General features: G+C 44.4%; 1 protein-coding gene across 1 annotated transcript in view; it reads right to left on the bottom strand.

Annotated features, from left to right (window-relative positions):
* Positions 1–27,257, bottom strand: part of OSBP2 (oxysterol binding protein 2) — a 179,907-nt gene that overhangs the window by 141,128 nt on the left and 11,522 nt on the right. The window contains 1 exon segment of the mRNA XM_021072949.1: positions 1,157–1,365. Within this exon segment, the coding sequence (XP_020928608.1) occupies positions 1,157–1,365 (209 nt within the window).

Below are 27,257 nucleotides of genomic sequence, written 5' to 3'. Positions count from 1 at the left end.
GTTGATAGTGTCTCAGAATTACAAATGTTCGGTAACCCACTGACCCAGCACCACCAAGTCTTAGAACGTCATTATGCTTGTACACACATGAAATGAAATGCAAGGTTACTCACTGCAGCACAGTGAAACTACCTAAATGTCCATCAACAGGCTATAGGTTACATAAAGTAGAGCACATCCATACAGCGAAGTACTGTGCTGTCATAAAAACAAGGAGGAAACTTTTCATGTAGTTACAGGGAAAAAAGTCCAAGATATACTATTGCTAAATGGGGGAAAAAAAACAAGGTGGGGGACTCTATTTATTTTAAAATAAGCACCTATTTGAACACATATGTAAAGATATAAGATACTGGTAGCTCTGGTTGCCTCTGGGTGGGAGAATGGGGTGAGTAGCTGGGAATAAGAGTTAAGGCAGAAGAGAGAACTCGACCCAATATTTTGTGATAATCTACATGGGAAAAGAATCTGAAAAAGAATGGATTGTGTATATTTATAACTGAATCACTTCATTGTACAGCAGAAATTAATACAACATTGTAAATCAGCTATACTTCAATAAAACTTTTAAAAATGAAAAGAGTCAAGAGCAGACTTCACTGCTTATGCTTTTCAAATCATTGGTTTATGAATCTTAGAAAGACATTACATATTAAAAATAAATGTATTAAAGTAGAAAATAAAATGTCTTGCTTAGGACTTCTGAGCTGACCTTCCACCCTGGCAAAGGCAGTAGCTCTGGCTAAAAGGTTTTCAGTCCCCAAAATGGACCTCAGAAAAGGTCTGGCCGAGGCACAAGTGTGCCATCCTGGTCTCTCACCCCGACTGCTGCTTTAGGAGCTGACCCACTACAGCATCCGAAGGATCTACTGAAGCCCAGGAACAGATTTGTCCAAAGAAAGGCACACACAGACAGCCCTGTCTGCCGCAAACATTTCCATCCCAAGATCTGCCAGCCACCCTGAACCACTTAACATCCCACTGCTGAGGACGAACAGAGCTAAGTGGGAAGGGAGAACATGCACCTTGACCTTCCAAGGTTGGTCTGAACTAGCCTGGGTCTGCTGGTCCCCACTGCCCACCCAAAGCTTTCAGTTCCCACTCTCTCCAGGCCCACGATGCTGCACATACACCCGCTGCATTAAGCACTGGCTACCTGAGTGGCTGCTCATCATTCGGACAGCCTTGGCCTTGGCCAGCTCCAGGGCGGTGATCCACTGCTGCCGCTCCACCTCCGAGCTGGCCTTGAGGTGGTAGGTCCTGGCCCCATTGGTCAGCACGATACCGCAAGAGTCCTCCATGTCAAAGTGCGCGGTGGACAGGTTGATGGTGCCACGGCAGGTGTGGGCCATTTCACCCTGATTTCTGTAGGATGCAAGAGAAGGGATGGGGTAAGGCTCCCAAATGCAATACTTCTCAACTGAAAAAAGCCTCAAGGCACAGCCTTGGAATCTCAGATCCTTGGAGCTGGCAGAGGCCCTGGAGTCAGCACTGGGAGGTAATGCCTCTCGGGAAGGACTGGTAGAGGCTTAACTGGGGGACACTCAGTGGGGAGAGTGGCAGAGGGCCCACAGCAATGATGCATGTGGGGTGTGCTTTCTGTGGTCTGAGACACCAGGAAATGGAGAGGGGTGACTGCCAGGGTCCTACTAGGCAGCACGGATCTCTGACACTATCCCAGGCTCTTTCCACTAAGTCTCAGGACCACAGAGCTGGAGCTGGGGGTGAACTTGCCACCAAAGCTGAGATTAGAGACCCTGAAGGGCAGGGTCCAGACCCAGAGGCACGCCCTGCCAGGGGCAACCTGGGAACCAAGGTCCACAGAGCAAGGAAGCCACCTTCTCCTCTGGCCCCAGGTGATGAAGGCAACGCTGGGCTGACAGTGCTCCTCGTGACAAGGGACTGACCCTTTGCTGGTTACTAGATCATGGAGCTAATGGTATCAAAGTAAGGGGAAATGGAAGTGACTAACAGTGGGCTGTTTCCAACTGTGACCAGTGTCTGAAAACTGAGATCCAACTATCATGACGGCATCTACTTAATCCACTCCTTTAAGCACTCGCAGGAAATTCAAACACTCCCCCGCTCATGACATACCAAATATCTTTCCACAGAGGATGTTAGAAGAGGAAGCGTGATTGGTCAGCACGTAACACTGCCAGTAGTGGGAGATCATTGGCAATTCTGCTGCCCTTTGATGCTCACTTATATTCTCTGGCTGTTCATCATCTGCTATTTTCCTGATTCTCCTACCAGTTCCAAAGTCAAACAGCTTGACACTCAGTAAGACATTTAACTTTCATTTGAACAGCTGCTGCCATTTCTGATTCTCTCCTGCTTTGGTTACATTCTTTAGAGAAGATGATATGCAGTTGACCTTTGAATGACACGGGGTTAGAAGCATCCAACCCCCTGTGCAGTCAGAAATCTGCATACTGCCATCTCGCCTTAAAAACAAATGAATTTATAAGTGACTCACCCAAGGGCAGGAAGCTGAAGCAGTTAGGATAGAATCAGGACCCAAATTCTGGTTCTTTTAATTCCATATATTGTGATCTCTAACTGAACCCAAACTTTTCCATACACTTAATTAATTTAAAGATCTGAAAATGAAAATACAGGTACTACATTTATTTATTTATTTACTTACTTACTTATTGTCTTTTTAGGGCAGCACCCACGGCACATGGAGGTTCCCAGGCTAGGGGTTGAATCAGAGCTGTAACTGCTGGCCTATGCCACAGTCACAAAGATGCCAGATCCAAGCTGTGTCTGCAACCTACACCACAGCTCACAGCAACACTGGATCCTTAAACCACTGAGCAAGGCCAGGGATCAAAGCTGCATCCTCATGGATACTAGTTGGGTTTGTTAACCACTGAGCCATGACAGGAACTCCCAGGTACTACATTTATTGAAAAAAAATCCACTCATAAGCGGACCTGTGCTATTTACGCCCATGTAATTAAAGGGTCGACTATAGTTTATACCTGAAGAAAGGTTCAGTTCCTGGTTGCTGACATCTTCCGCTTGAAAGAAACAGATTCTAATTTACAAAATGGCAAAGCTGGGCATGGCTGTTGGAAACTTGCTGTTATAAAGACTTTCAGGCTAGAGACTGTTCAGGTGTTAAATAGTTTAGTAAATAAAAATGACACTATGCCTTAGCTCAAAAGCAGAGGGGGTCGTGGTGGTGATAGTGTTCTAGGCAGAAGGAACAGCAGGGGCAACGGTTATGAGGCAAGGAGGAGTTTACAGCTTTCAAAGAACAGAAAAAGGTCCTATGTGGCCAAAGCACTGAGAACAAGAGACATGACAAGAAAAAAATGAAGCTAGAAAATCAGGCAGGGATCAAAGGTACATAGCAACTTGCGCTTTATATTAAGGATTTAGACTTTTATCCCAAGACTGAAATAATGGTCATCCTGCCCCTAATGTCAGGAACAAAACAGAGGTGACTAAGAATTCCAGGAGTTCCTACGGAAAACAGGGAATAGAAGTACCTTGTGCAAGATGGGAGGTGGAAGGCAGCCTGGTAGGTGAAATCAGGACTGGGCTAGAAATCATCCAGTGGCTACTGTGCTGGATGGCAATGCTTTGACTGAAATAAATACCCATAGTCCATACTGATATAAGTAAATAATTGAAGGGATAAATAAGCGTGAGAAAAGGGAGAGATCTTCCTTGATAAAAGTAGGTGGAATCGTGGAAATAGAAAATCACTAAATGTACTGTGGGATCCTGGACTGGATTATAAAATAGGAAAAAAGATATGGAAAAACTTGCGAAATACTGATAATCCTTGGATTTGGTTAGTAGTAATTTTTTTATTTTTTTAAATTTTTTTGTCTCTTTAGGGCTGCACACAAGGCATATGGAGGTTCCCAGGCTGGGGTCAAATTGGAGCTATAGCCACTGGCCTACACCAGAGCCACAGCAACTCAGGATCCGAGCTGCACAGCTCATAGCAATGCTGGATCCTTAACCCACTGAGTGAGGCCAGAGATCAAATCTGCATCCTCATGGATGCTAGTCAGATTTGTTTCCACTGAGCCACAACAGGAACTCCTGGTTAGTAGTATTTTAAGGGTGTTAATTTCCTGGTTTTGACCTGTACTTTGGTGAAGGAGGATGTTAATATTAGGGAAAGCTAAGTGAAGAGATTATAGGAACTCTCTGTACTATTTTTTTCAACTTCTCTGTAAGTCTATGTTATTTCAAATTTTTAAAAAATTTAATATTGCATCATGTTCTGCCCAGGGTCATAGCTGATGTCTTATGGCCAGAATCTGAACTCACCTGCCCTTAGGCTCAGTGACTAGGTTGGAGATATTCCCCAAGATCACTGAAGGACAGAGCCCAGGCATCATAAAGCCTGGTTCTGGACCAGATTCTCCAGGGGGTGGGTGGAGGCACTTTAGAAATCACTAGACCAGGAAGAGTAGAGTACAGCCTCCCTGAGGCTCAGAGAGGGAGGGAGGACCTCCCAGTCAAGACCAGCCTGAAAATAAAAATTCAAAGCCCACGAAGAAAATCACCTACATAAAGAAGCCAGCAAAGTCAATGCTCGAAAGATGAATCACTTCAGACAAAATGGAACCATGAGAACAATATGAAATAAATGAATATAAATAGGTTTAGGATTCGCAAAGATGAAGGAATAACATTGATAAAAGGAACAACAATTTATATAACAGAAGCAGGTAAGTGAAATAAGAACAGGGAGATATGAAAAAGTAACCAAAGAATTTCAGAAGATACAGTAGATAAGCTTTACCAGTCACCCAGACACAAATCTAAATTTATCCTTAATTTCTTGTAACTAGAGTTACTTTTCATTAAAAGACTGAAGACATTGATTTTTCAGTTTTACTTTTCTGTGTTATTTGGGATAAATCATATAGTGGCATAGGAGAGTTTGTCCCTTAAAATTATTAAGATCCAGTGCATTTGTTTATCATTTGTTTGAATTTAGCTTTTCTCTTTTTTTCTTTCATTTAAATGTTCTGTGGTCAATCCATTCTCCACCAGCAGCCAAAGTGATAGTTTTGTTTGTTTGTTTGTTTGTTTTTTGGTCTTGTTTAGTCAGTTTTTTAAAAGTTCTATGCCTCCAAAGTCAGTCCTGAAAGGGCCTAAAATTCAGGGACAAATCTTAAAACTCAAGCTGTTTGGGGGAGTGGTGTACCTGTTCATGTTGTATAGAAAAGGTTTTGTTTCTGCCTTTGTGAGTTCTGGCTGAGGTAACCTTCTCTCTCAGAGCTGACCTTCCAGGGCTACCCAACAGCCCAGACAGTGGAATCGTTAAAGCCCCACTCATAGCACATCATGAACTTGGGCTACAAGCTGCAGCAGTAAGTCTTCTTCCCTGCTGGGAGCCTTTGGGGGTGCCCAACAAACCATAACCATTTATTCCCTTTGAACCCTGGGCAGCTTCCGTGGCCTCAGTACCTCAAGACCACATCCTAGGCCATGTCCTAGGGTGTCCCAGTTATATCAGAGCTCATACCCAACAAACATGAGCATGTTTCTTCTGTCATCTTTTAAAGAAGACATGTTTTGAAGCATTATTTTACATTTAGTGGATATCTGATGTCTTAAGAACAAGTGGACATAAAATATGGAACACCTGCACTAAAACTTAACTGCAAGATGGCGTTCCCAATGTGGCTCAGTGGTAAAGAACCACTAGTATTCATGAGGATGCAGGTTTGATCCTGGCTTTGCTCAGTGGGTCAAGGATCCGGCATTGCCATGAACTGCGGTGTGGGTCACAGACATGGTTCAGATCATGCATTGCTGTGGCTGCGGTATAGGCCAGCAGCTGCAGCTCTGATTTGACCCCTAGCCTGGAAACTTCTATATGCTGCAGGTGTGGCCCTAAAAAGACAAAAAAAAAAAATGCTTAACTTCAAGAAAGGTTACCATATTGCCATGACTAACATCCTTCCAAGGGAATCATTCTTACTCAACCAAATAATACTCAGCAGTTCTGACGACCAATGTCCTTGCTAGAGAGGAGAATGATGTGACATCAGCCATCAGGACTTGAAAGCCTGTAATAGTTAATGTGGCACTTCTTATGCACTAACTAAGCTATAATAGTGAGTATAGCACAAAGGCTAGTGACCAACTCATCTGTATTAGGTACAACCTTGTGCACCAGCTCAGAGTTGCCTTACCTCCTCCTCCATTCCCCCTTTTGGTGATCCATTTGGCCTGAATCATCCTCCACTTCTGGACGTACTGAATCTCAGAGTTCACCATCTGGCTTCCTCAGTGGCCACTGAGAGGTTGGATCTTTGCAACCCACTAGCGTGGAAGGGTTAATGCCTCACAAGTTGAACAGTGACCAGTGGGAAGTAGGAAATGGGTGGGAAGCAGGAAGGTAAATACACCTCATTTATCACCTCCATGGGCCTCTTCACAGTATGGTTTATTCTTGCAAAGCTTCTGGAGAAGTCCATGAGCCAGAGAGCATGAGCAACCCCCGTGACCCTCACAGTTTGCTATGAAGCAGTGGCTGGCCTGTGAAGGCATCACATTGCTTTGCACCCTTCCCTTGCCTGAGTCTCCCTTTTTGCTTCACATCACCAAGGCTCATCTTGCTGCCCCACTGAGTGCCCAACCTGCCAGCATGAGAGACCAACACTGAACCTCCATGGCATGGCCCACTCCTTGGGAAGAACCAGACAGCCACCAGCTAGATCAGACCCCTGCCACCTTGTGAGGAAAGCAATCTGTCCTTACTGGAATCATCGTGTTTTCTAATAATGGGGTTGCCTCCAGCAGCACCATGGTCCAGAGTTATTGAATCTTCATCTATTTGATTCTCACACAACACAGCCTCAGACCACGTCACCAATTTCAGCCAAGGAGGTGCACCATCTATGGGTTTGAGCTATCCTCCAGGATGCAATACACTCCATGAACTGGCACTGATATTGGGTGCCATGTCCCGTATGACTACAGCAGACTGGCCCGGGGGTGGCCCTGCTCATAGTTACTTGCTGACTTTGTGCTTCCCATCCCTGCATTCTTGGGCTCCGTTGGGATAGGGGTTCTAGTTCCAGGCTAAGGGGGAAGACAGCACAGTGAAATGTCTATTAAACTGGAAGCTGACACTAACTCCTGGTCACTTTTGGTTCCTTATGCCAGTGACCAACAGACCAAGAAGGGATTGACTATACTGCCAGGTCACCAATCCTGATTACCACAAGGAGTTTGATTAGTGCCACATATGGGGTTGAAGAAGAATGTCTGGAATAGAGCCCAGGGGATTCCCTGAGGAAGCTTATAATACTTCCATGCCTAGTCATGGCTACTAACAGCATGGAAACGAGGAACTCAGACCCTTCAGGACAGATGTCACACTCCAGCCAAAGTGCTGGCAGAGTAAAGAGGATCTAGACTGGGTGGAAGAGGAAGAAGAGGATGAATATCAATTATGGCATCAGGACCAGCCACAGCCTCAAATGAGCTTGTTTTACAACCTTTTCGCTTTAGTCTTCTAGGCAATCCCAGCTGGCCACCAGGAAGGGGATCCTATCACTGAATGGACCTGCCATGTCTCCTCCCAGAGAAGGAACCAAGGTGTCTTCATCCTCTGGGAGAATGATGGTCCCCTCCATCTCAACAGGAAGGCACGAGCAGACCTGAGCAGCACAAGGTGTGGAGCATACTGGACACAAAACTTGCATGTCTTCTCAGATTCTCTTTATTGCCTCCTCCTCTCTCTTGGCCAGTGCCTGCCCCTTGCCCAACTGTCATGAAAGCTACTCCTGGATGTTCATGAAATGACAACGGGAAACAGGAGATGGGAGCAAACAGGGCAGATAGAGCCCCACTCCACTCACACCTCTGCAGATAACTCAGCAAGGTTTTCCTCCTCATGCATCTTCTGGAGGAGTCTGTGTGCCAGGCCCACTTTGTCTCTGCTCCTCGCTACAAAGTGACATCTAGCAAAGGTCACTTTTATGTTTCCACTTTCCACTTCTACCTCTCTGCACCCCTGGGACGGCATCTCTCAAACAAAGCGTCAACTCTTTAGTTCTTGCCTTGGGCTATGCTTTCTGGAAGACCTTCACACACACACACACACACACACACACACAATGTCTACAGGTAAGAAAGACCTTCACACACACACACACACACACACACACACAATGTCTACAGGTAAGAAAAACATCGACAGGCAGCAAGTTTTAATCCAGACTCAAAGAAAGATAAAAGCTACCAATCTGGAGCAAAGCACTCAGTCTTAACACTAGCTGAAGTCGACTCTGATTCACTTAGGAAACTTTCTTCTGATCTTCCAAATTCTAATTCATCAAGTACTTCCTGTGGGCTACTATATGCAGGAATTGTGCTAGAAACTAGAGAGGTGGCAGATATATAGGTAAATAAGACATATTTTCTGGCCTCAGAGAACATTCTGTTTTATGAAAGATAGAGGCCTGTAAACTGCAAGCAACTATTTAATAAGCAGAGGGAAATAAATTCAAAATAAAGGGGGTGATTTTACGAAAACTCATTGAGTTATACTCTTGTATTTTTCTGTGTCTGTTACACACATACACTATGTTGTATGTTACGTACATATCAGTTGTCAATTACAAATTGGCTTTAGGAGTTCTCTTGTAGCTCAACTGGTTAAGGAACCAGTGTTGTCACTGCTGCAGCTTGGGTTGCTGCTGTGACTCAAGTTCAATTCCTGGCCCTGGAACTTCTACATGCATAGGTGCAGCAGGAAAGAAGGAAGGAAAGAAGGAAGGCAGGAGGAGGGAAGATAGATTAAAAAAAAGAAAAGTTGGCTTTAAAAACAAAATGTCAGGGGGAATTCCCATCATGACTCAGTAGTAATGAACCCAACTAGTATCCATGAGGACATGGGTTTGATCCCTGGCCTCGCTATGGGTGAAGAATCTGGCGTTGCCACAAAATGCAGTGTAGGTCAAAGACGCAGCTTGAATCTGGCATTGCTGTGGCTGTGGTATAGGCCGGCAGCTGTAGGTCCAATTTGACCCCTAGCCTGAGAACTTCCATATATCACAGGTGTGGCCCTAAAAAAATAATAACAATAATAACAAAATGAAAGGATAAGTTGGAGCTCAGGACACAGAATGACCCTTTTTTTCCTGGGAGGGGGCAGTGCGGAGTACACCAGAGCAGTGTCTCAAACAATGAGAGCCTCTGCCCAGGCAAAGATGAAGAGGAGGGCTGGGTAAACACAGAAGCAGCAGCATGAGGCTGTGACTCTGGGAAAGCCTAGGGATCTGGACCAGCCAAAGAAGAGGGTCCAGCCATGGCCTAGGTTGATGACGGGTATAAAAGTGAACTAAACTATGTCCTCCAAGGAGATTTCCTGAAGTCCTAACCCCTGCACCTATGAATGTGGCCTTATTTGGAAATATGGTTTTTGAAGATATAATCAGGGTAAGGTATGGTCATTAGGGTTGGCCCTAGTCCAATATGACTGGTGTCCTTATAAGAAGAAGAGACACAGAAACAGCAGGGAGGCAGAGTTGAGAGTGAAGCATCTACAAGCTAAGGAATACCATTCATCCCCAGCAAACATCAGAGACCTGGCAGGCCTGGAGCAGACTCCTCTCAGGGCCTTTGGGAAGCAGAATCCTCCCAAAACCTTGACTTTGGACTTCTAGTCTTCACAACTCTGACACTATACATTTCTCTTGTTTTAAGCCACCCAGTTTTTGGTGCTTTATCACAGCAGCCCTAGGACACTAAACACAATGGCTAAAGAGATTGGTAGAGGAAGGACCTTCTGGAGCCTTACAGGCAGCTGAGCCAGTTCATCAGCTGAGCACCTCGCTCATGGGGCTGCTCCTCACCCTCCCCACTGTTCTCACCTAGAACAATCAGCTCCACGGCAGCCCCATGGCTCTGCTTGTTACTGAAGCAGCCCTGCTCCAGGGCTGCCCAACCTGCTTGGAGCTTTCCCCTCTTCTGACACCACAGCGGCTGGACAGCCAGAAATGACCCGGAGCAAAGATTCCAAGGGTTCAGTTTCCACTGGGGATATGCATGCATTCACACAAGACTTAACCATGGAAGTAAGCAGGAGAAAAGGTACCTATCATGGTGGCAGGAACTACAACAGGGCTCTCTGCAGGGGTGTCAGCGCTTGGCCCCATCAGAGCAGAGGTAATGAAAGTCTGGGGGCCCAGACCGCTTCTCCGGCCCTCCCGGTGAGTAGAAAGCTATCCGGCCTCTGGCAGCACAACCTTTCCACTAACGCTAGCCAGGTCTGGTGTGTGTGGCTGACTGAGTCCTGACCCAGGCACCTCCCCAGAGGCTAAGCCATCTCTGAGAGGAATCCTGTAACGGCAAACAGCATGCAATGTTTGCTGTCCAGGATTCCCAGCAACCAAGACATGCACAGGCCAATCCCGTGCATTTAAGAAGGTTTTAAAATCTGGATCTAGAAATGCAAAACACATGCTCAGAAAATGCAAACCACTGATGGAGAGTTATTCCCAATAAAGGTAACCAACAAAGACTCATGTCAAGAAAACATAAAGAACTTCTAAAATTAGTAATAAAGAGGCCAGCAATCCAATTTCAAAATGGACAGAAGATTTGAACAGGCACTTCACAAAAGAGGATATTCAAATGGCTAATGAAGTATGAAGAAGTATGAAACCTCCTCAGTTATAAGGAAACACACAGATACCCAAGACCCAGCAATTCTGCCCCTACAGACCTCCCCATCAGGGATGTATATACGTGTACATGTATCAGAATGTCCCCTGGACTCCTCCTGGTAGCTGAGAACTGAAAACAACACACGTATCCATCCACACTAGGCCAGATAAACAAATGGTGGTTTATTCATCTGGAGGTTTATCCAAATGGTGGCATATTACATAGCAATGAGAATGAATGCATTTGAACTACTCATAACAATATGGAAGAACCTCACAAATGTAACATTGAACGAAAGAAGTCAGGCACCAAGAGAATGCACGGTGTGATTCCACTTATAGAAAGTACAGTAACTAAGCTCTGGGGTGAGAAGTAAAGACAGTGGTTACCTTTGGGGGAGCAGTGACAGGATGGGGACATGGGGGAGACCTCTGGGGGGCTGGTCATATTTTATTTCTTCAGCAGGGGTGGAAGATATTCAGTGTGTTCATTTTGTTAGCATTTCCTGAGCTTATTTGCCCACTTTTCTCTATGCATACTGTTGTTAAAAGTAAACGATTATGGGATGGCCTGGGAATTTGGGATTGGTAGATGCAAACTATTACATTTAGAATGGATTAGCAATGAGGTCCTTCTGTATAGCACAGGGGGAGCTATATCGAGTCTCTTGGGATGGACTGTGATGGAAGATAATGTAAGAAAGGGAATATGGGAGTTCCCGTTGTGGGTGCAGCGGAAATGAATCTGACTAGTATCCGTGAGGATGCAGGTTCAACCCCTGGCCTTGCTCAGTGGGTCAGGAATCCAGTATTGCCGTGAGCTATGGTGTAGGTCACAGACACAGCTTCAATCTCGTATTGCTGTGGCTGTGGCATAGGCCAGTAGCTGCAGCTCCAATTCGACCCCTAGACTGAGAACTTTCACATGCTGCAGGTGTGGCCCTAAAAAAAAAAAAAAAAAGAAAAGAAAGGGAATATATGTATGTGTGTGACTGGGTCAGTTTGCTGTACAGAAGTTGACACGACATTGTAAATCAGCTATACTTCAGTTTAAAATTCAACTGAAAAAAATTACACATCTAAAAGGACAGGGATGAGGAGGATTCTTTGCTGGAAGTGGTGGCAGTAGGAACACTTGGTTCTCTAGGGCAGCAGAGGTAGGTGTGCCTGGGTGGCAATGTCCTCAAGGGGATGGCTCTGTGACATGACTTTGGACTTGGATCTGGCTGACCAGGCTGCCTTGTTCTCACTGCTCCTCTGAGATCCTGCTCTCCTGCCTTTCCAGGGATCCTGTGAGCTCCTGAAGATCTTTTCAGTAAACATCTTTTTGTGTCTAACATATCCAGAGCTGGTTTTCTATTCTCAACTAAGAACCTGCTGGTACATGTGAACTGTGGCCACAGAAGGGATGTTGGAAGGTGGGATGGGCAGTGAGGAAGTGACAGACAGAGGCAGGAGAAACAGCAGAGTTGGGTTCTTCTATATCTCAGGCCAAGGGGATGCTTCAGGACCCTTAAGATCTAAGTAATGAAGCTCAGCTAGTTGGTCTAACTATGCCATCCTGAGAGCTTACTTCAGAAGTGTCTCAAACAGATTAGCATTTAAGATGTGATAAGAAATGTGGGAATGTCATCTCTCTGTTCCAGACGCAGAGGCTGAGGCTCGGAGATGTAGGCAGCTCACAGGAAGTCCCAAAGGAGAACAAGCCAGGCCCGCCCACCCACATACTGCCCTGCCTCTTACCCACAGGGACTCCTCAGACTTTCTCCCCCAAGGCGTCATGTGTGCTCTCAAAAATCACCAAAGCTGGCTGGCTGGCTCTATTTAGAAAATGCTCAACATTGCAAGTGTCAGAAGTGTCCTATCAAACAGAAGCATCTACTGTGCAGTGTCTGCTTCCAGAGATGAGGCTGTCACTATGAGACCTGACACCATTTCATTTTGCTTCTGGCCTCATTCTTTGCCATTTAGAGTTTCCCTTGAGAAATGTTAAATAAATGCTGCTACAAATTCTACAGGAAGGATATTTCTAACGTAATTTTCAGAATGAAAATTAAAAAGGAAACTCAGGATCCATCCTCTAGTTACTGAAATTCACGCCACTACAATTTAACACAAATGGAGGATGACAGTAATTTATAAGACAGCACACTTAACAATACAACTTACATCTAAGCAGTACTTCCCTTTCTGTAAGAGTCTGTCACAAACATGAGTCTTTTGATCCTCTCCAGGGCCCATAAAGTGGGCAAAGTAGACATTGATTTGTTTAATAAATATTTATCAAGTATATTCTATACGGCACGAACCTGTAGGAGGGAATTAGCCTCATTTCATAGCCAAGAGAAGGTAGGAGGCCAGGAAAGGGTAAATCATGTGCCCCTGTCCACAGAGCTGGTGAACAACAAAGCCAGCACCAGAACTGGGTTTCTCTCCTATCAGCACAGGACTCTTTCCATGGAGAATACTGGGGTTTCCATCCAGAAAAAATGTTCTACTTTACCTGGTCATTGTTCTTATTTGCTGCTTACAAGCTAGAACATCAATTCTCTGAGATACAGAGCTAGCCTGTCTTTCCCTACACAAGGTGACACATGGTGGGACTCCGAGACGAGGGGCTGGTGGAGTGAATTAATGCATGTGTGTTACATGCAGTGGAACAAACCCAAGGAGATGACCCAGCTCTGGCCCCCACCCAAAATTCTGCTAAGCTCACATGCCAAAGGTGGAGTACTGGGGTAACACCATCCCACTCCATCAACATCAGTCACTGAAAATCTGTTAGATGATTTTTGTGGTTCCATCCAAGTATCAGAATACCATGAACCACCTAGTGATATCTAAGGTGGTTCTTAAGATTATTAAATAGAAAGTCTGTCACAGAAAATTACACAAATGCTTTATATCTCAAATTTAGACTAAAAGGTCTTGCCAAGTAGAAAACAGATGAGTGTTTTAACGGTTAAAGCAAAAATTAAAACACTGTCTGATGTGGTTGTACATGTGTGTAAAGGAAATATTTAAGACAATTATACTGTAAGAAAGGGAGTGTAAAGAAACTTACAATGGAGTAAGGTTTCTATACTTTACTAAAACTGGCAAAATGACACCAGTGGACTATGATAAGTTATGCATATATAATGCAGTACACATAGAGGAACAACTTAAAAAGTTATCCAAAGAGACATACTCAAAAACACTATAGAACTCCAGGTAAACACCATCTTAACCAAATGATAAAGTCACATCACTAGTAGTAGAACAAATGGACATTGTGTACCTCCTGACACGATGCACTATGAAGCACACAGTATGCATCCTTTGGTATGCCTGCCTCAAATGCAGGATCTGAATCTAAACATAAGGGAATACTGGGCAATCCCAAATTGAGCACATTCTACAAAGTAACAAGCCTGAATTCATCAAAAATATCCAGATCATGAAAGACAAGGAAAAATGGAAGAACTGTTCCAGACTGAAACAAGACATTACAAACAAATGCAATCTGTGATCCTGGAAAGGATCTTCTACCCCGAAAGGACATTATTGAGTCAACTGGCAAATATGTAACGGGTCCATGGATTATATGGTAGCACTGTATCAGTGTTTACACTGTGAATATATAGGAGAATATCCTTGTTTTAGGAATACACACTGGTGTATTAAGTGATCACAGGCAACACATCTGAAACTTTTTTTTTTTTTTTTTGCTTTTTTTTTAGAGCTGCACCCACAGCATGTGAAGGTTCCCAGGCTAGGGGTTGAATCAGAGCTGTAGCCACTGGCTTACACCACAGCCACAGCAACGCCAGATCCGAGCTGCACCTGAGACTTACACCACAGCTCACGGCAATGTCAGATCCTTAACCCACTGAGCGATGCCAGGGATCAAACCTGCGTCCTCATGGATGCTAGGCACATTTGTTTCTGCTGAGCCATGACTCCTGAAACTTACTCTTAAAGAGTTAAAAAAATAATATGTATAAACATAATATACAGAGAGAATGATAAGGTAAATGTTGTATGTCAACATTGGGGGGATCTGGGGGATGGGTAATAACAACCCCGTTGCATAAGCTAGAAATTCATGAGTTCACACCGATGCAAATAAATGAATAGATAAACAAATTAAAAGTTCTTCCTTATAGGACAATGTCTACTAATAAATATAGAAGGAATGATGCTATTAGAAAATCACCAGTTGGAATAGGAGTTCCTGGTATTACTCTTGTAATTTTTCTCTAACTTTGAAATTATTTCAAAACAAAAAGTTTATTTTAAAAAATCTGAGAAGAAATAGCAACAATTGCAACGAAAGGACTCTATTTGGACACACTTCTAGAAAATACAAAAAAACTATAAAAAATTTTAATCAGTGGAGAAACTTTATTCTGGGATTACATGAACTCATGTGTGTGAAACTTTTAATAATTATAAAGCACTATAGAATTTAAAACATCTTTCACTCAATAAATATCTTTTGAATGCCTACAAAAAATTTTTAATTAAAATATCCTGAAGTTCCCATGTATTGCTTGGGTTAAAGATGCTGCAGATATGGCACAGGGCACAACTGTGATGCAGGTTTGATTCCTGGCCTGGAAATGTCCACGTGCTGTGGGAGGGGCCAAAAAAATCAAAGGGGAAATTTTAATATTGACTGGATTTTTGATAATATCAAGGAATTACTGTTAAATTTTTATGCATATTAATGCCATTTAGATTTTTTTGTTCTTTTTATGGCTGTACCTGTGGCATATGGAAGTTCTTGGGCTAGGGGTCAAATCGGAGCTGCAGAGGCTGGCCTACACCACAGCCACAGCAACACCAAATCCAAGCCACATCTGCAACCCAAATGCAGCTTGTGACAATGCCAGATTCTTAACCCACTGAGCGAGGCCAGGGATTAAACCTGCATCCTCACAGACACTATGTCAGGTTCTTAACCCGCTAAGCCACAAGAGGAACTACCATTTATTTCTTTTTTTTTCTTCTTTTTAGGGCCACACCTATGGCAAATGGAAGTTCCTGGGCTACAAGTTGAATTGGAGCTGCAGCTGCTGGCTTACACCATAGCCACATCAATGCCAGATTCTTAACCCACTGAACAAGGCCAGGGATTGAACCCACATCCTCATGGATACTAGTCAGGTTCTTACCCCACTGAGCCACAATGGGAACTCCAGGAACTCCCGTTTAGATTATTTTTTAAAGAAACCTTTGTCTCTAAAGAGATACATATTGAAATATCTACAAATATTAATTATTATTACAACTGTTTTTAAACTTAATTATTAAAATTAAGTAATAGATGTCTGGGACTTACTTCAGATTAAGTGAGGGTGGAGAGGCCATAGATTAACCCTACTGTGAGACTTGCTGACACTGGGTGATGGGGACACCATGTACTTTTAACTGTTTGAAAATTCCCATAGTAAAAATAAAATCCATTTAAAACCTATCTCATTCAAAATTCGTCCCTGCACATAGTGACATCCAACAGCAGTCGGACTTTGGTGACAGCTGAAGGACTTTGGTGACCAAGGGGGCCCCTCGAGGCCCTGTGAGCTTGCATAGGAATTAGGCTGTGGGCTGAGTGTCTCAGGAGGAGAAGGAACAAGATGACAGGGCCCTAGGGCACAGGGAGGGATCTATTTTGAGCACAGTCATGAGCCTACACAGAGCAATTCAGGGTCCTTGAACAGATTTGATTTTTTAAATCATCACACAATCTCTGTAGCTGCAGCCACAATCTCCGGGATGTCCTAGCAACCTAGATTCTTCCTTCTACAAGTGATCTGTTAGCTTAAAAGTTAAGCAGCACTAAAACATAACCCCCAAAATGCTACACCAAGCAAAGGAGGCTCTAAAAAAAGAAAATCAGTTACCAAGACAAGTGAGAGACTGAAATGCCAGGATTTAGAGGTCAGGGAAGGATACACTGACATCAGAATGTAACATTCCAAGGACAATCACAAATTTAAATGCACAGATTATGAGTTTACAGATGTGATGGTGAGACAGGTCATTATTCAGGAATTCTATGTCTTCCCTTCATGGCCTCGGGTATTATAGGCATTGACATTAATATTAGATGAAATAATCTTATGTAAAAGTGACTCCCACCAAGCTTCAAAGAAAGCAGAAATAGCAGTTGAACTCCTGTCTAACCGTGACAGCCAACAGCAGAACCAAAGGCCCCACAGCACAAGCAGTTGCAGATGCTCAAACGGAGGTTGAGTCTAAAACAACTGTCACCCCAGTGGCACGTTCATTCTTTAGTCCAGTCAATGTATCAGGACAGGCACTGGGGTCAGATCAGCGAACAAGACAGATGAAGTGGGGCCTCTGTGGGTCAGTCACTCTCCTGGGTCCTCACAGCATCCGGGAAGACTGTGTGACCTTCTGTCTCCCCTCCAATATTTGCAGTGAATGAGGGAAAGGCCCTGTCAGCAGAGAGGGGTCTCCCCACAACAAGGTTCCTGAACCCCAGGAGGATAGTCTCCAGCATGCTTGCCCCTGAAAGAGGCCTCAAATATGTCTTCCTCATCCTCTGGCAAACCCTGCCCTGCTTTCCTTGACTGGACCCGTTAAACAGGAGTGTGGGGTTCAGTAGGAGGTTTTCACTCATTAAGCCTTTCCATGCTAGCAAAACCCTTATCTTTAGAACATCCCTTTCACATATGAAAGAGTTGATAGAGGGCTTCTTCACGGTTTATTGCAGACAGCCATGTGGGGCTGTTTACAGATGAGGAAAGTGAGGGTCACAGAGGTTTGGAGCCTTCCTCCCTGACTGGCAGGACTGACCTGTATAACTAAGAGGAAATGGCAGAGTAGTTTTAAAGGTAGGTCAGAAAAGGCATTGTGGTTCCCGCCTGCTCTCTCTTGAATCACTCCCTCTGGGCAAAGCCAGCTGCCATATTGTTTGGACACTAAAGCAGCCCTTTGGACAGGTCCGTAGAGCTAGGAATGAAGGCGTCCTGTCAACAGCCAGCACTACGTTGCCAGGCAAGTGAGTGAACCACCTCAGCAGTGGAGCCTCCAGCCCCAGTCAGGCCCTCAGGTGAGTGTAGCCCTCATGAGACAATCCCAGCCAGAGTCACTCCCACTAACCACCTACTCATGAGTTCTCAGCCCACAAAAACTGAGACCTTTATTATTGTTTTAAGCCACTACATGGTGAGGTTATTTGTTGGGCAGTAATAGCTCATACACAGGGACACCGAGCCAGCCTCTCTAAAGATGAAAAGTGTGCCCAGATGGAAGGATAAATCCAGCCATGCGAGACAGAGAAACACCCCAATGAGGACAGATGCCGGCTGGAAACCCATCTCAGCTCAACAGAGGAAGAATTTTCTAACATTCAGAGTGTCTAAGGAATACCAGCTTGTCTTGGGAGATGAAGGTTTATTCTCTGTCACCTGAGAGGTTTGCTCAAGCCTAGTGCTGAGGGGACAGAAATGCTATAGGAAGAAGTCAATAACAGACAGAGGGCTGGACCAGATGAATGTTATGTTCCTTTCCTACCTAGAGATTCTCCCACCACCAGCTTCCCAGGCACCAATGATAGGTCTGCGCAGTGTGTGGCCGGCTATCAGCTACTGAACCCTGACCTAATGTACATTGGCCTTCTGGAAGGAAAGAGATGAAATGTCATCTACTGGTCCTGCCCTTAAGCAGTGGCACTTGCACACAGATGACACTGTCACCAAGTACAAATTAGGTCTGAAAGGGGGAAAGGAAGTAGGAGGGCTGCAGCCTGGAGCCTTCACGGTCTAGAAGGTCATGAAGGTGACTCAGGTGAGAGAGGAGGCACCATAGAATCTGCGCAGAGGCTAAGTACGCCATGAGCCCACCTCCAGAAGGCAAAGACTCAGTAAACTGACATGCAAAATAAATTCAAATTTAGGAGAAACGTGGGACTCAGATGAAGAAACTCAATTCTGTGCTTGCATCTGGCAAAAAATAATTTAATTTTCTAAAAATAGGAAATTCAGCAAAGGTGCCTTTCTCATCCCAGCACATGAACAACTCAGCACAGGGTGGTGTCCACACTCAGCCTGCTTGCAAATCTCCTGGGGCTGAAACCTGGAAACACCATTAGCCCTGTTCCCATGCCACCCAGGGGCTCAGGAGCAGAGGCCTTCACCATCCCTGGACCAAATCCATTATCAGCAGCAGGAAAAAAGGGAGATGAGCACTTGTAGGCTGTCAGTGCAACTCCAAAAGACTCCCAAAGGCCTGTGGCCCAAGAAGCAGGAAGGCCAGAGAACATCTGGGGCCCAGCAAAAGCACCCCCCCAATCCTTCTCTACCAGGTTGACACCAGCTCCCAGATGTCTGGACTCTGTCCAATGACCCATTGAATCAGTAGACGTTTCCTGAGCCCCCCAGTGCTGGGCATAAATCATCTTTGATATCTTGACTCTCTTCTCTTTCTTCCATCTGATTCTCCCATCAAGTTCTCAGGAAGCTGAGGCTGGAAGGAACCCCAGAGCTCACCTGGCCAGCCCTCTCACCTCACAGATGAAGAGTGTGATCACTGGAAGGGAGGTTAGAGGCTGGGACAGACTGGAGCATTTTCTCTAATTCTTAACAGCCTCCCTGAATTACACTTACACACCCACAACCTTTTCCATGGGGCTTTGCTGGATAACCCACTGGAGTGGAAAGTGGGTGTGCTCCACCCCACTGATACTGGATAGGGCCATGTGCCTGGATTTGGCCAGTGGAGCATGGATAGGAATGAGGGGGCCCTAATTCCTCAGCCACTCATTCAAGGTGCTCTGGCCATCTGCAGATGTGCCAGCAAGAGTAACCCCTTACTTTAAACCTCTGAGTTTTGGGGTGATTTGTTTTGGAGCAGCCTGAACCAGGAGGAAAGTGAGCTGAGGACCCAGCTCTAACTCCTGTCTATCCCTCTCCTGTCAGGACAGTCACAGAACCCATTATCTCTGGAATGTGACTGGGGTGGAAGAGGTAAGATGACCCTGGAGAGGCAGAGACAAGGCCACCCTGAGTGTGAGGTATAGGATGAATGGAATGTGAAAGGGAGACTCTAGTGTTGAAACACGGGTGCCTGTCAGCCGTCTTTGCAGCAATATCTGCTCTGGGTCTCCACTCACCTTCTCTCAGGTTATCTGTGGGTAGAGGGCCCTACAGCTAGTCAAAAGCCTAGAGATGTCCAGCTTCTTGGATTTAATTTCTCACGGTCCCAAATGACAAAGCCGCAGCTGGACCTCAAAGATGGTACACTGTCATAGTCAATGAGTGTCTGTGTTTTTCAAAAGGGTTTGTTTTTCACCTTACCATATATGGTCAAATGATCTTTGACAAGGGTGCCCAGACCACTCACTGAGGAAAGGACAGTTCTCTTCAACAGATGGTGCTGGGAAAAGTTGATATCCACATGCAAATGAATGAAATCAGACCCTTAACTTACACCACATACAAAAATGAACTCAAAATGGATTAAAGACTTAAATGTTAAAACCTAAAAGTATGTAACTCCTAGATGAAAACATTGGGGAAAAACTTTGTGACTTTGTTTTCTAGGGCCGCTCCTGTGGCATATGGAGGTTCCCAGGCTAGGGGTCTAATCAGAGAGCCACAGCAACGTGGGATCCAAGCCACATCTGCAACCTACATCACAGCTCATGGCAACGCCGGATCCTTAACCCACTGAGCAAGGCCAGGGATCGAACCTGCAACCTCAAGGTTTCTAGTCAGATTCGTTAACCACTGAGCCACAACGGGAACTCCGACTACACCATATTTTTATTTTTTTGTTTTGTTTTGTCTTTTTGCCATTTCTTGGGCCGCTCCCGCGGCATATGGAGGTTCCCAGGTTAGGGGTCTAATCGGAGCTGTAGCCACCAGCCTACGCCAGAGCCACAGCAACGCAGGATCCGAGCCGCGTCTGCAACCTACACCACAGCTCACAGCAACGCCGGATCGTTAACCCACTGAGCAAGGGCAGGGACCGAACCCGCAACCTCATGGTGCCTAGTCGGATTCGTTAACCACTGCGCCACGACGGGAACTCCCACACCATATTTTTAAATTTTTGTACATCAAAAGAGTGAAAAGGCAACCTATGGAATGGGAGAAAAATATTCACAAGAAGTAAGGGATAAGGGATTAAAAACCAGAATATATAGAGAATTCCTACAATTCAACAACAGAAAAATCAGATAGACTAAAGGATGGACAAATGACCTGGCCATAGACAGGAATAACCTGGCCATAGACAGAACAGACATTTCTCCAAAGATGATATATAAATGACCAACAAGCATATGAAAATGTGCTCAACATCACTAATCATCAGAGATACTCAAATCAAAACCACAGTAAGATATCACTTCGCATCCATCATGATGGCTACTATAAAAAAAAAAACAGAAAATAACAAGTGTTGTCAAGGATATGAAGAAACTGGAAGAACTTTGTGCATTGTTAGTAGGATTGCAAAATGGTGCAACCATAACGGAAAAAAGTATGAAGATTCCTCAAGAAATTAAAAATAGAACTGGCATATGATCCAGCAATCCCACTTCTGGGTATATATCCAGAAGAATTGAAAGCAAAGTTTCAAAGAGGTTCTACTTATGATGGCTAAGAGGTAGAGACAACCTAAATGTCCACTGACAGATGAACAGATAAGCCAAATGTGGTCTATCCATACAATGGACTACTATTCAGCCTTAAAAGGCAAGGAAATCCTGTCACATGCTACAACATGGATGACCCTTGAAGACATGAAGCTAAGCGAACTAAGCCAGTCACAAAATGACAAATACTGTATGATTCCCCTTTGAGGAGGTACCTAAAGTAGTCAGACTCATAGAAACAAAGTAGAATAGCAGTTACAAGGGGCTGGGGGGAAGGGGATGAAGAGGAGTTATTTAATTGGTAAAGGGTTTTATATTTGCAAAATGAAAAAGCTCTGATTCAATGATGTGAATATACTTAACACTATAGAACTGGTTACTTGAAATTGGTTAAGAGGGTAAATTTATGTTATGTGAGTTTTTTACCATATTTTTAAAAATTACATTGCTCAGAGTTCCCGTTGTGGTGCAGCAGAAACGAATCTGACTAGGAACCATGAGGTTGCAGGTTCGATCCCAGGCCTCACTCAGTGGGTTAAGGATCCGGCGTTGCCATGAGCTGTGGTGTAAGTCACAGATGCGGCTTGGATCTGGCGTTGCTGTGGCTCTGGCGTAGGCTGGCAGCTGTAGCTCCAATTAGACCCCTAGCCTGGGAACCTCCATGTGCCACAGGTGCAGCCCTAAAAAGACAAAATACAATAAATAAACAAATAAATAATAAAAAGTACATGGCTAATTAATGACAAAAATTAGTTTGTCAGGGGGAAGCTTGATTTCTCACTATCTTTGCTACCTAGAGGTTATCAAATCCAGCAATGGCTAGACTCTGATTATGAACAATGTGGTTCTGTGTATGATTTCACAGGAACATTTTAATACAATTCTTAAGAATTTTACAATTTGGGACTGAGAGAAACACTGGGATCTAGGAGGAGTCCTAGTAGATACTTTAATGTGTTTCTCTCACTTTCTATCTAGCAACTAGACAACTGGATCTTTAGAACAAAGGATAAATCTGATGGACCTCTAATCCAAACATATTTATTTTCAAGTTTTTTGGGGGAAATGGAATCAGGACAGTGTAGTAACTAAGAACAACTGCTCTGGACTTAGCTTAGCCTGGACTTGAATCTGGCTATGCAACTTACTAGTCGTGACATATTTAAGTCTTTTTAACCTCTTTAGACTCATTTCTCCATTTGTTAAAAAGGCACAATAATGACAGAATCTACAACCCCTAGGCTTGTTCAGAAGATAAGATAAAATGAAATAATCCATGTACAGTGCTTAGAACAGGGCCTGGCACATAGCAAACATGATAAATGTTTTTTTGTTTGTTTGTTTGTTTTTTGTCTTTTTGCCTTTTCTAGGGCCGCTTCTGCAGCATATGGAGGTTCCCAGGCTAAGGGCTGAATCCGAACTGTGGCTGCCAGCCTACACCACAGCCACAGCAACATGGGATCCGAGCCTCGTCTGCAACCTACACCACAGCTCACGGCAACGCCAGATCCTTAACCCACTGACCAAGGCCAGAGATCAACCTGCAACCTCATGGTTCCTACTCGGATTCATTAACCACCACACCACTACGGGAACGCCTTGCTTTTTTTGTTTGTTTGTTTGTTTGTTTTAATAATTTTTTTTAGGGCCACACCCACGGCATATGGAGGTTCCCAGTCTAGGGGTCTAGTGGGAGCTGTTGCAGCCAGCCTATGCTACAGACACAGCAATGCCAGATCTGAGCCGCGTCTGTGACCCATACCACAGCTCACGGCAACGTTGGATCCTTAACCCACTGAGCAAGGCCAGGAATCGAACCCACAACCTCATGGTTCCTAACCCAATTTATTTCTGCTGTGCCAAGATGGGAACTCTGCAAACATGATAAACATTATCATGAGAAATAAAGCCTCTGGGGATACATATTTAAGATTACACTCGACAGCTTCTGAAGAGGCAAAGAAGGGCTACCAAACATAGCAGACACTATGTGGCATTTGCCCAGTCCTTCTCTTAGAATAGGGTTACCAGATAAAATATAGGATAAAAAAAAAGTCCTGGAGTTCCCGTTGTGGCTCAGTGGTTAACGAATCTGATTAGGAACCATGAGGTTGCAGGTACAATCCCTGGCCTCGCTCAGTGCATTAAGGATCAGGCGTTGCCATGAGCTGTGGTGTAGGTTGCAGACGCAGCTCAGATCCCATGTTGCTGTGGCTGTGGTGTAGGCTGGCAGCTACAGTTCTAATTCGACCCTTAGCCTGGGACCCTCCATATGCAGCAGGAGAGGCCCAAGAAATGGCAAAAAGACAAAAAAAAAAAAATCCTAAGCTAAAACACATAGTGCAATTTAAAAATACAGGAGTTCCAGTTGTGGCTTAGCGGTAACAAACTCTACTAGTATCCACAAGGACTCGAAGTCAATCCCTGGCCTTGCTCAGTGCATTAAGGATCTGGAGCTGCTGTGAGCTGAAGTGTAGGTTGCAGATGTGGCTCAGATCTGGAATTGCTGTGGCTATGGCATAAGCTGGCAGCTATGGCTATTTGACCCCTAGCCTGGGAACTTCCATATGCCTCAGGTGTGGGCCCCAAAAAGACTATATATATATATATATGTATATGTGTGTATATATATATGTGTGTGTGTGTATGTATATATGTATATATATATGTATGTATATATGTGTGTATGTGAGTGTATATATATATGTATGTATATATGTATATATATGGCCCAATTTATTTGGAAATTCATTTGATATTTATCTGAATTGAAATACAACTTTAACTAGGTATCCTATATTTTTATTTGCTAAATCTGACAAGCCTACTTGGAACTGCCCCTACTCTCCCAGGTGACCTGAGCATTTTTGACCCAGACCCACTCCCAGACACCAGTTGATTGAACTTGAGGTTGACCCTTGACCAAAATGGAGCCAATCTAATTTTCTTTTCTAGAAATTGGGTTCAGTTTGACAGCCTCTTCTTTGGTGATGGTTAGATGTGTAACTCATGAACTCAGGCACTGTAGGCAGCAGCCATCTTCTGCCACATGGCCCAAGAAGCCAAAAACAAAACAAAACAAACAAACAGACCAGAATACAGAGAAAAAATATGAAGGAAATCAGATATGAGAAATGAGGAAAGTGTGCAGCCAGGCAGGGCTTATAAATTATTCTGTGGTCTCACAAGAAAGGCACTCCTCAACCCCAACTTTATTCCCACCCCTGCTCTAGCTGCTCTGGGAGGTTTTTGCTGCTTGTAAACAAAAAGCCAACTGTAGACAATTCCTGGGTTCAATATGTCCCATGTTGTAATCTGAAGGGTAAAAATGTGTAGGAAGCCACTTATAGCTCAATTCTGGGGCCAGTGATTAAAGCAGTACTGCTGAAAATGTGGTCTCTGGATCAGGCCTGGTCCATGCGCAGCTGTCCTGTTCTCCTGGGATGCTCACTCTGAGGGAGGCCAGCCCCAGGTAAGAGTCTAACTGCTCTGAAGCCATCATGCAGTAAGGAAGCCCAAACCAACCCCTGTGGACAGAGCACAAGGGAAGCCCTGAGGCTATGGAGGGAGAGCTGCTTGGCCAGCCTCCAGATGCTCCAGAGCCTGCCATTCCAAGCCCAGCCACCAGCTGACTGCAGCCCCGTGACAGGGCCCAAGCCAGAACTGTCCAGCAAGCCCTTTCTGAATTCCCAACTGGCAGAAACTGTTTGCAACAATAAAATCTTTGTTGTTGTTTTAAGCCTCAAAGCTACGCAGCAATAGATAACTGATAAACTGAGTGCACATGGGCAGGTGACCTTGCCAGTGATTTCAGTGTTCGGCAAGTATCTGATAACAAGGGAATAAGACTCACTTCTCCGGAAGACTCTGGAGCCAGCACTTGTGCTGGGTGGTCACTTGCAGGGCCTCACCTTGAAGACAGGTGAGCCAGGCAAGGTGTCTCCTGAATGAAGATAACAGGGGAACCAGGAGGGGGCAAATCCCCCACCCCCACCCCTTCCTGGAGGAGGCTGCCCACTCACAGGTCTGCAGGTGGGACATACCCACAGCAGGAAATGCTCAGGGGAATGGCTTTTTGGGGTGGAAAGTCAGCGCTTCTGACGCTTGGAGAAGAAGCTCTGGTGGTGTGGAATTCCAAAAAGTGCTGCGTTCAGACCTCAGTACAGTCACCCTCCAAGTGGTGCTACTGCAGTGGGACAGACCCTGGCTTCTGATTTGTCACCAGGACATAATAACTACCTTTCTCCCTGGGTGTCATCAAATGGACAACATAGGCATAGGCGTCTTATGCATCATCAAGCACTGTTCAAATCTGGCCATTATTAGAACCTGAGATAGAACAGGAAAAAAAATGCAGAGTACTGTCTCTGTCGAAAATTTTTTTTGTTTTTCTTTTTCTTTTTTTTTTTTTTTTTTTTAATCTTTTTGCCTTTTCCAGGGCCACTCCTGCAGCCTATGGAGGTTCCCAGGCTAGGGGTCGAATCAGAGCTGTAACTGCCAGCCTCACCACGGCCACAGCAATGCAGGATCTGAGCCACATCCGCAACCTACACCACAGCTCACAGCAATGCCAGATCCTTAACCCAATGAGCAAGGTCAGGGATCGAACCTGCATCCTCATGGATGCTAGTCAGATTCGTTAACTGCTGAACCACAATGGGAACTCCCTCTGTCAAAATTTTCGTCTCAGAGTTCCTTGGTGGCTCATGGGTTATGGATCTTGCATTGTCACTGCTTTGGCACTTGTTCAATCCCTGGCTCTGGAACTTCCACATATATCATGACAGCCAAAAAAGAGGGGTAGGGAGAAGAAATGGCTGACTCAAGGGCTGGGAGAAGACAAGAAGAGCCTGGAACATCTTTTCAAGCCAGACTTGGTAAGCTATAAATACCATAAGGCTCCTGGCCAGAAGACCCCAGAGCCAAATGAAGATAACCCCACTAAACAACGATAAGGCAGAATGATATAAGTATCATTAAGGGCAATGTGGCAGCAGGTTGCACAGCATTTATTCTGCCTTTCCTGTGTGAACGGTATCCCTGAATAACAGAGTATAAATGAGGGTAAGTTTCTCTTTATAGAAGTATTCCTGCTATTAAGTGAAGAAGAAGTGGTAGAACTGGGTTAATCTAGACTGATTGTTACCACCTGCTAACATTACAGACAGGAAGCCGCCAGATATTATAAGTTCCTGATGGAAGAGCACGTAACTACCTGACCAGGTTTCGAGATCCATCTACCAAAATAAGGAACTACAGAAAATATAGGAACACGTTAACCTACACCGAGAGGATGCAATGAGCAAAACCCAGGTTGAGGGATATTCTACTGGTAAACCCTATTTAGGTCTGCTACAAACAAATGTATCAAAAAACCATTTACAACATTTGAGACGACTGAAACTTTGAACATTGACTGGATGTTTGATGATGATGATGATGATAATAATAATAATCCTTAGGAATTACTGCTAATTTGTTTTAGTTGTAACAATGGTATTATGGATATGTTTTTTTTAATCTTTGTCCCTTAGAAATACATACCGAAACACTTATAGGTGATATGTGAATCTGGGATTCACTTCAAAGTGGTGTGAGATAAAGGCACTAAGATGAAATAAGACTGGCCAGGAAGTTAATAATTATTGAAACTGGGTAATGGGTACATGGGGGGGGCTGTCATACTACGTCTAATCTTATATATGTTTAAAATTCTTCATAAAAAGAGTTTTAAGTGTAAATGAATACAGTGAGCTCTCAATATCATTACATGTCCTTGGCTCAGATAAACCTCAGAAAGGAGTTGAAAACTTGGGACATGTCTAGCCCCCCGTGGTCACTCCATTCTCCCAGCAATTGAGTGACTTCCCCCAGTCTACTGCAATAATCCAGGCTGCATATTGGGTCTTTATAACACATAAAAAGATTAACATTACAAAGTGCATCTTCTATTTAAAAAAAAAAAAAAAAAGCTTCACTGA

Source organism: Sus scrofa, chromosome 14 (assembly GCF_000003025.6).
Source record: "Sus scrofa isolate TJ Tabasco breed Duroc chromosome 14, Sscrofa11.1, whole genome shotgun sequence".
In the NCBI taxonomy this organism is placed as follows: domain Eukaryota; kingdom Metazoa; phylum Chordata; class Mammalia; order Artiodactyla; family Suidae; genus Sus; species Sus scrofa.
This window is presented reverse-complemented; position numbering and strand designations above follow the sequence as displayed.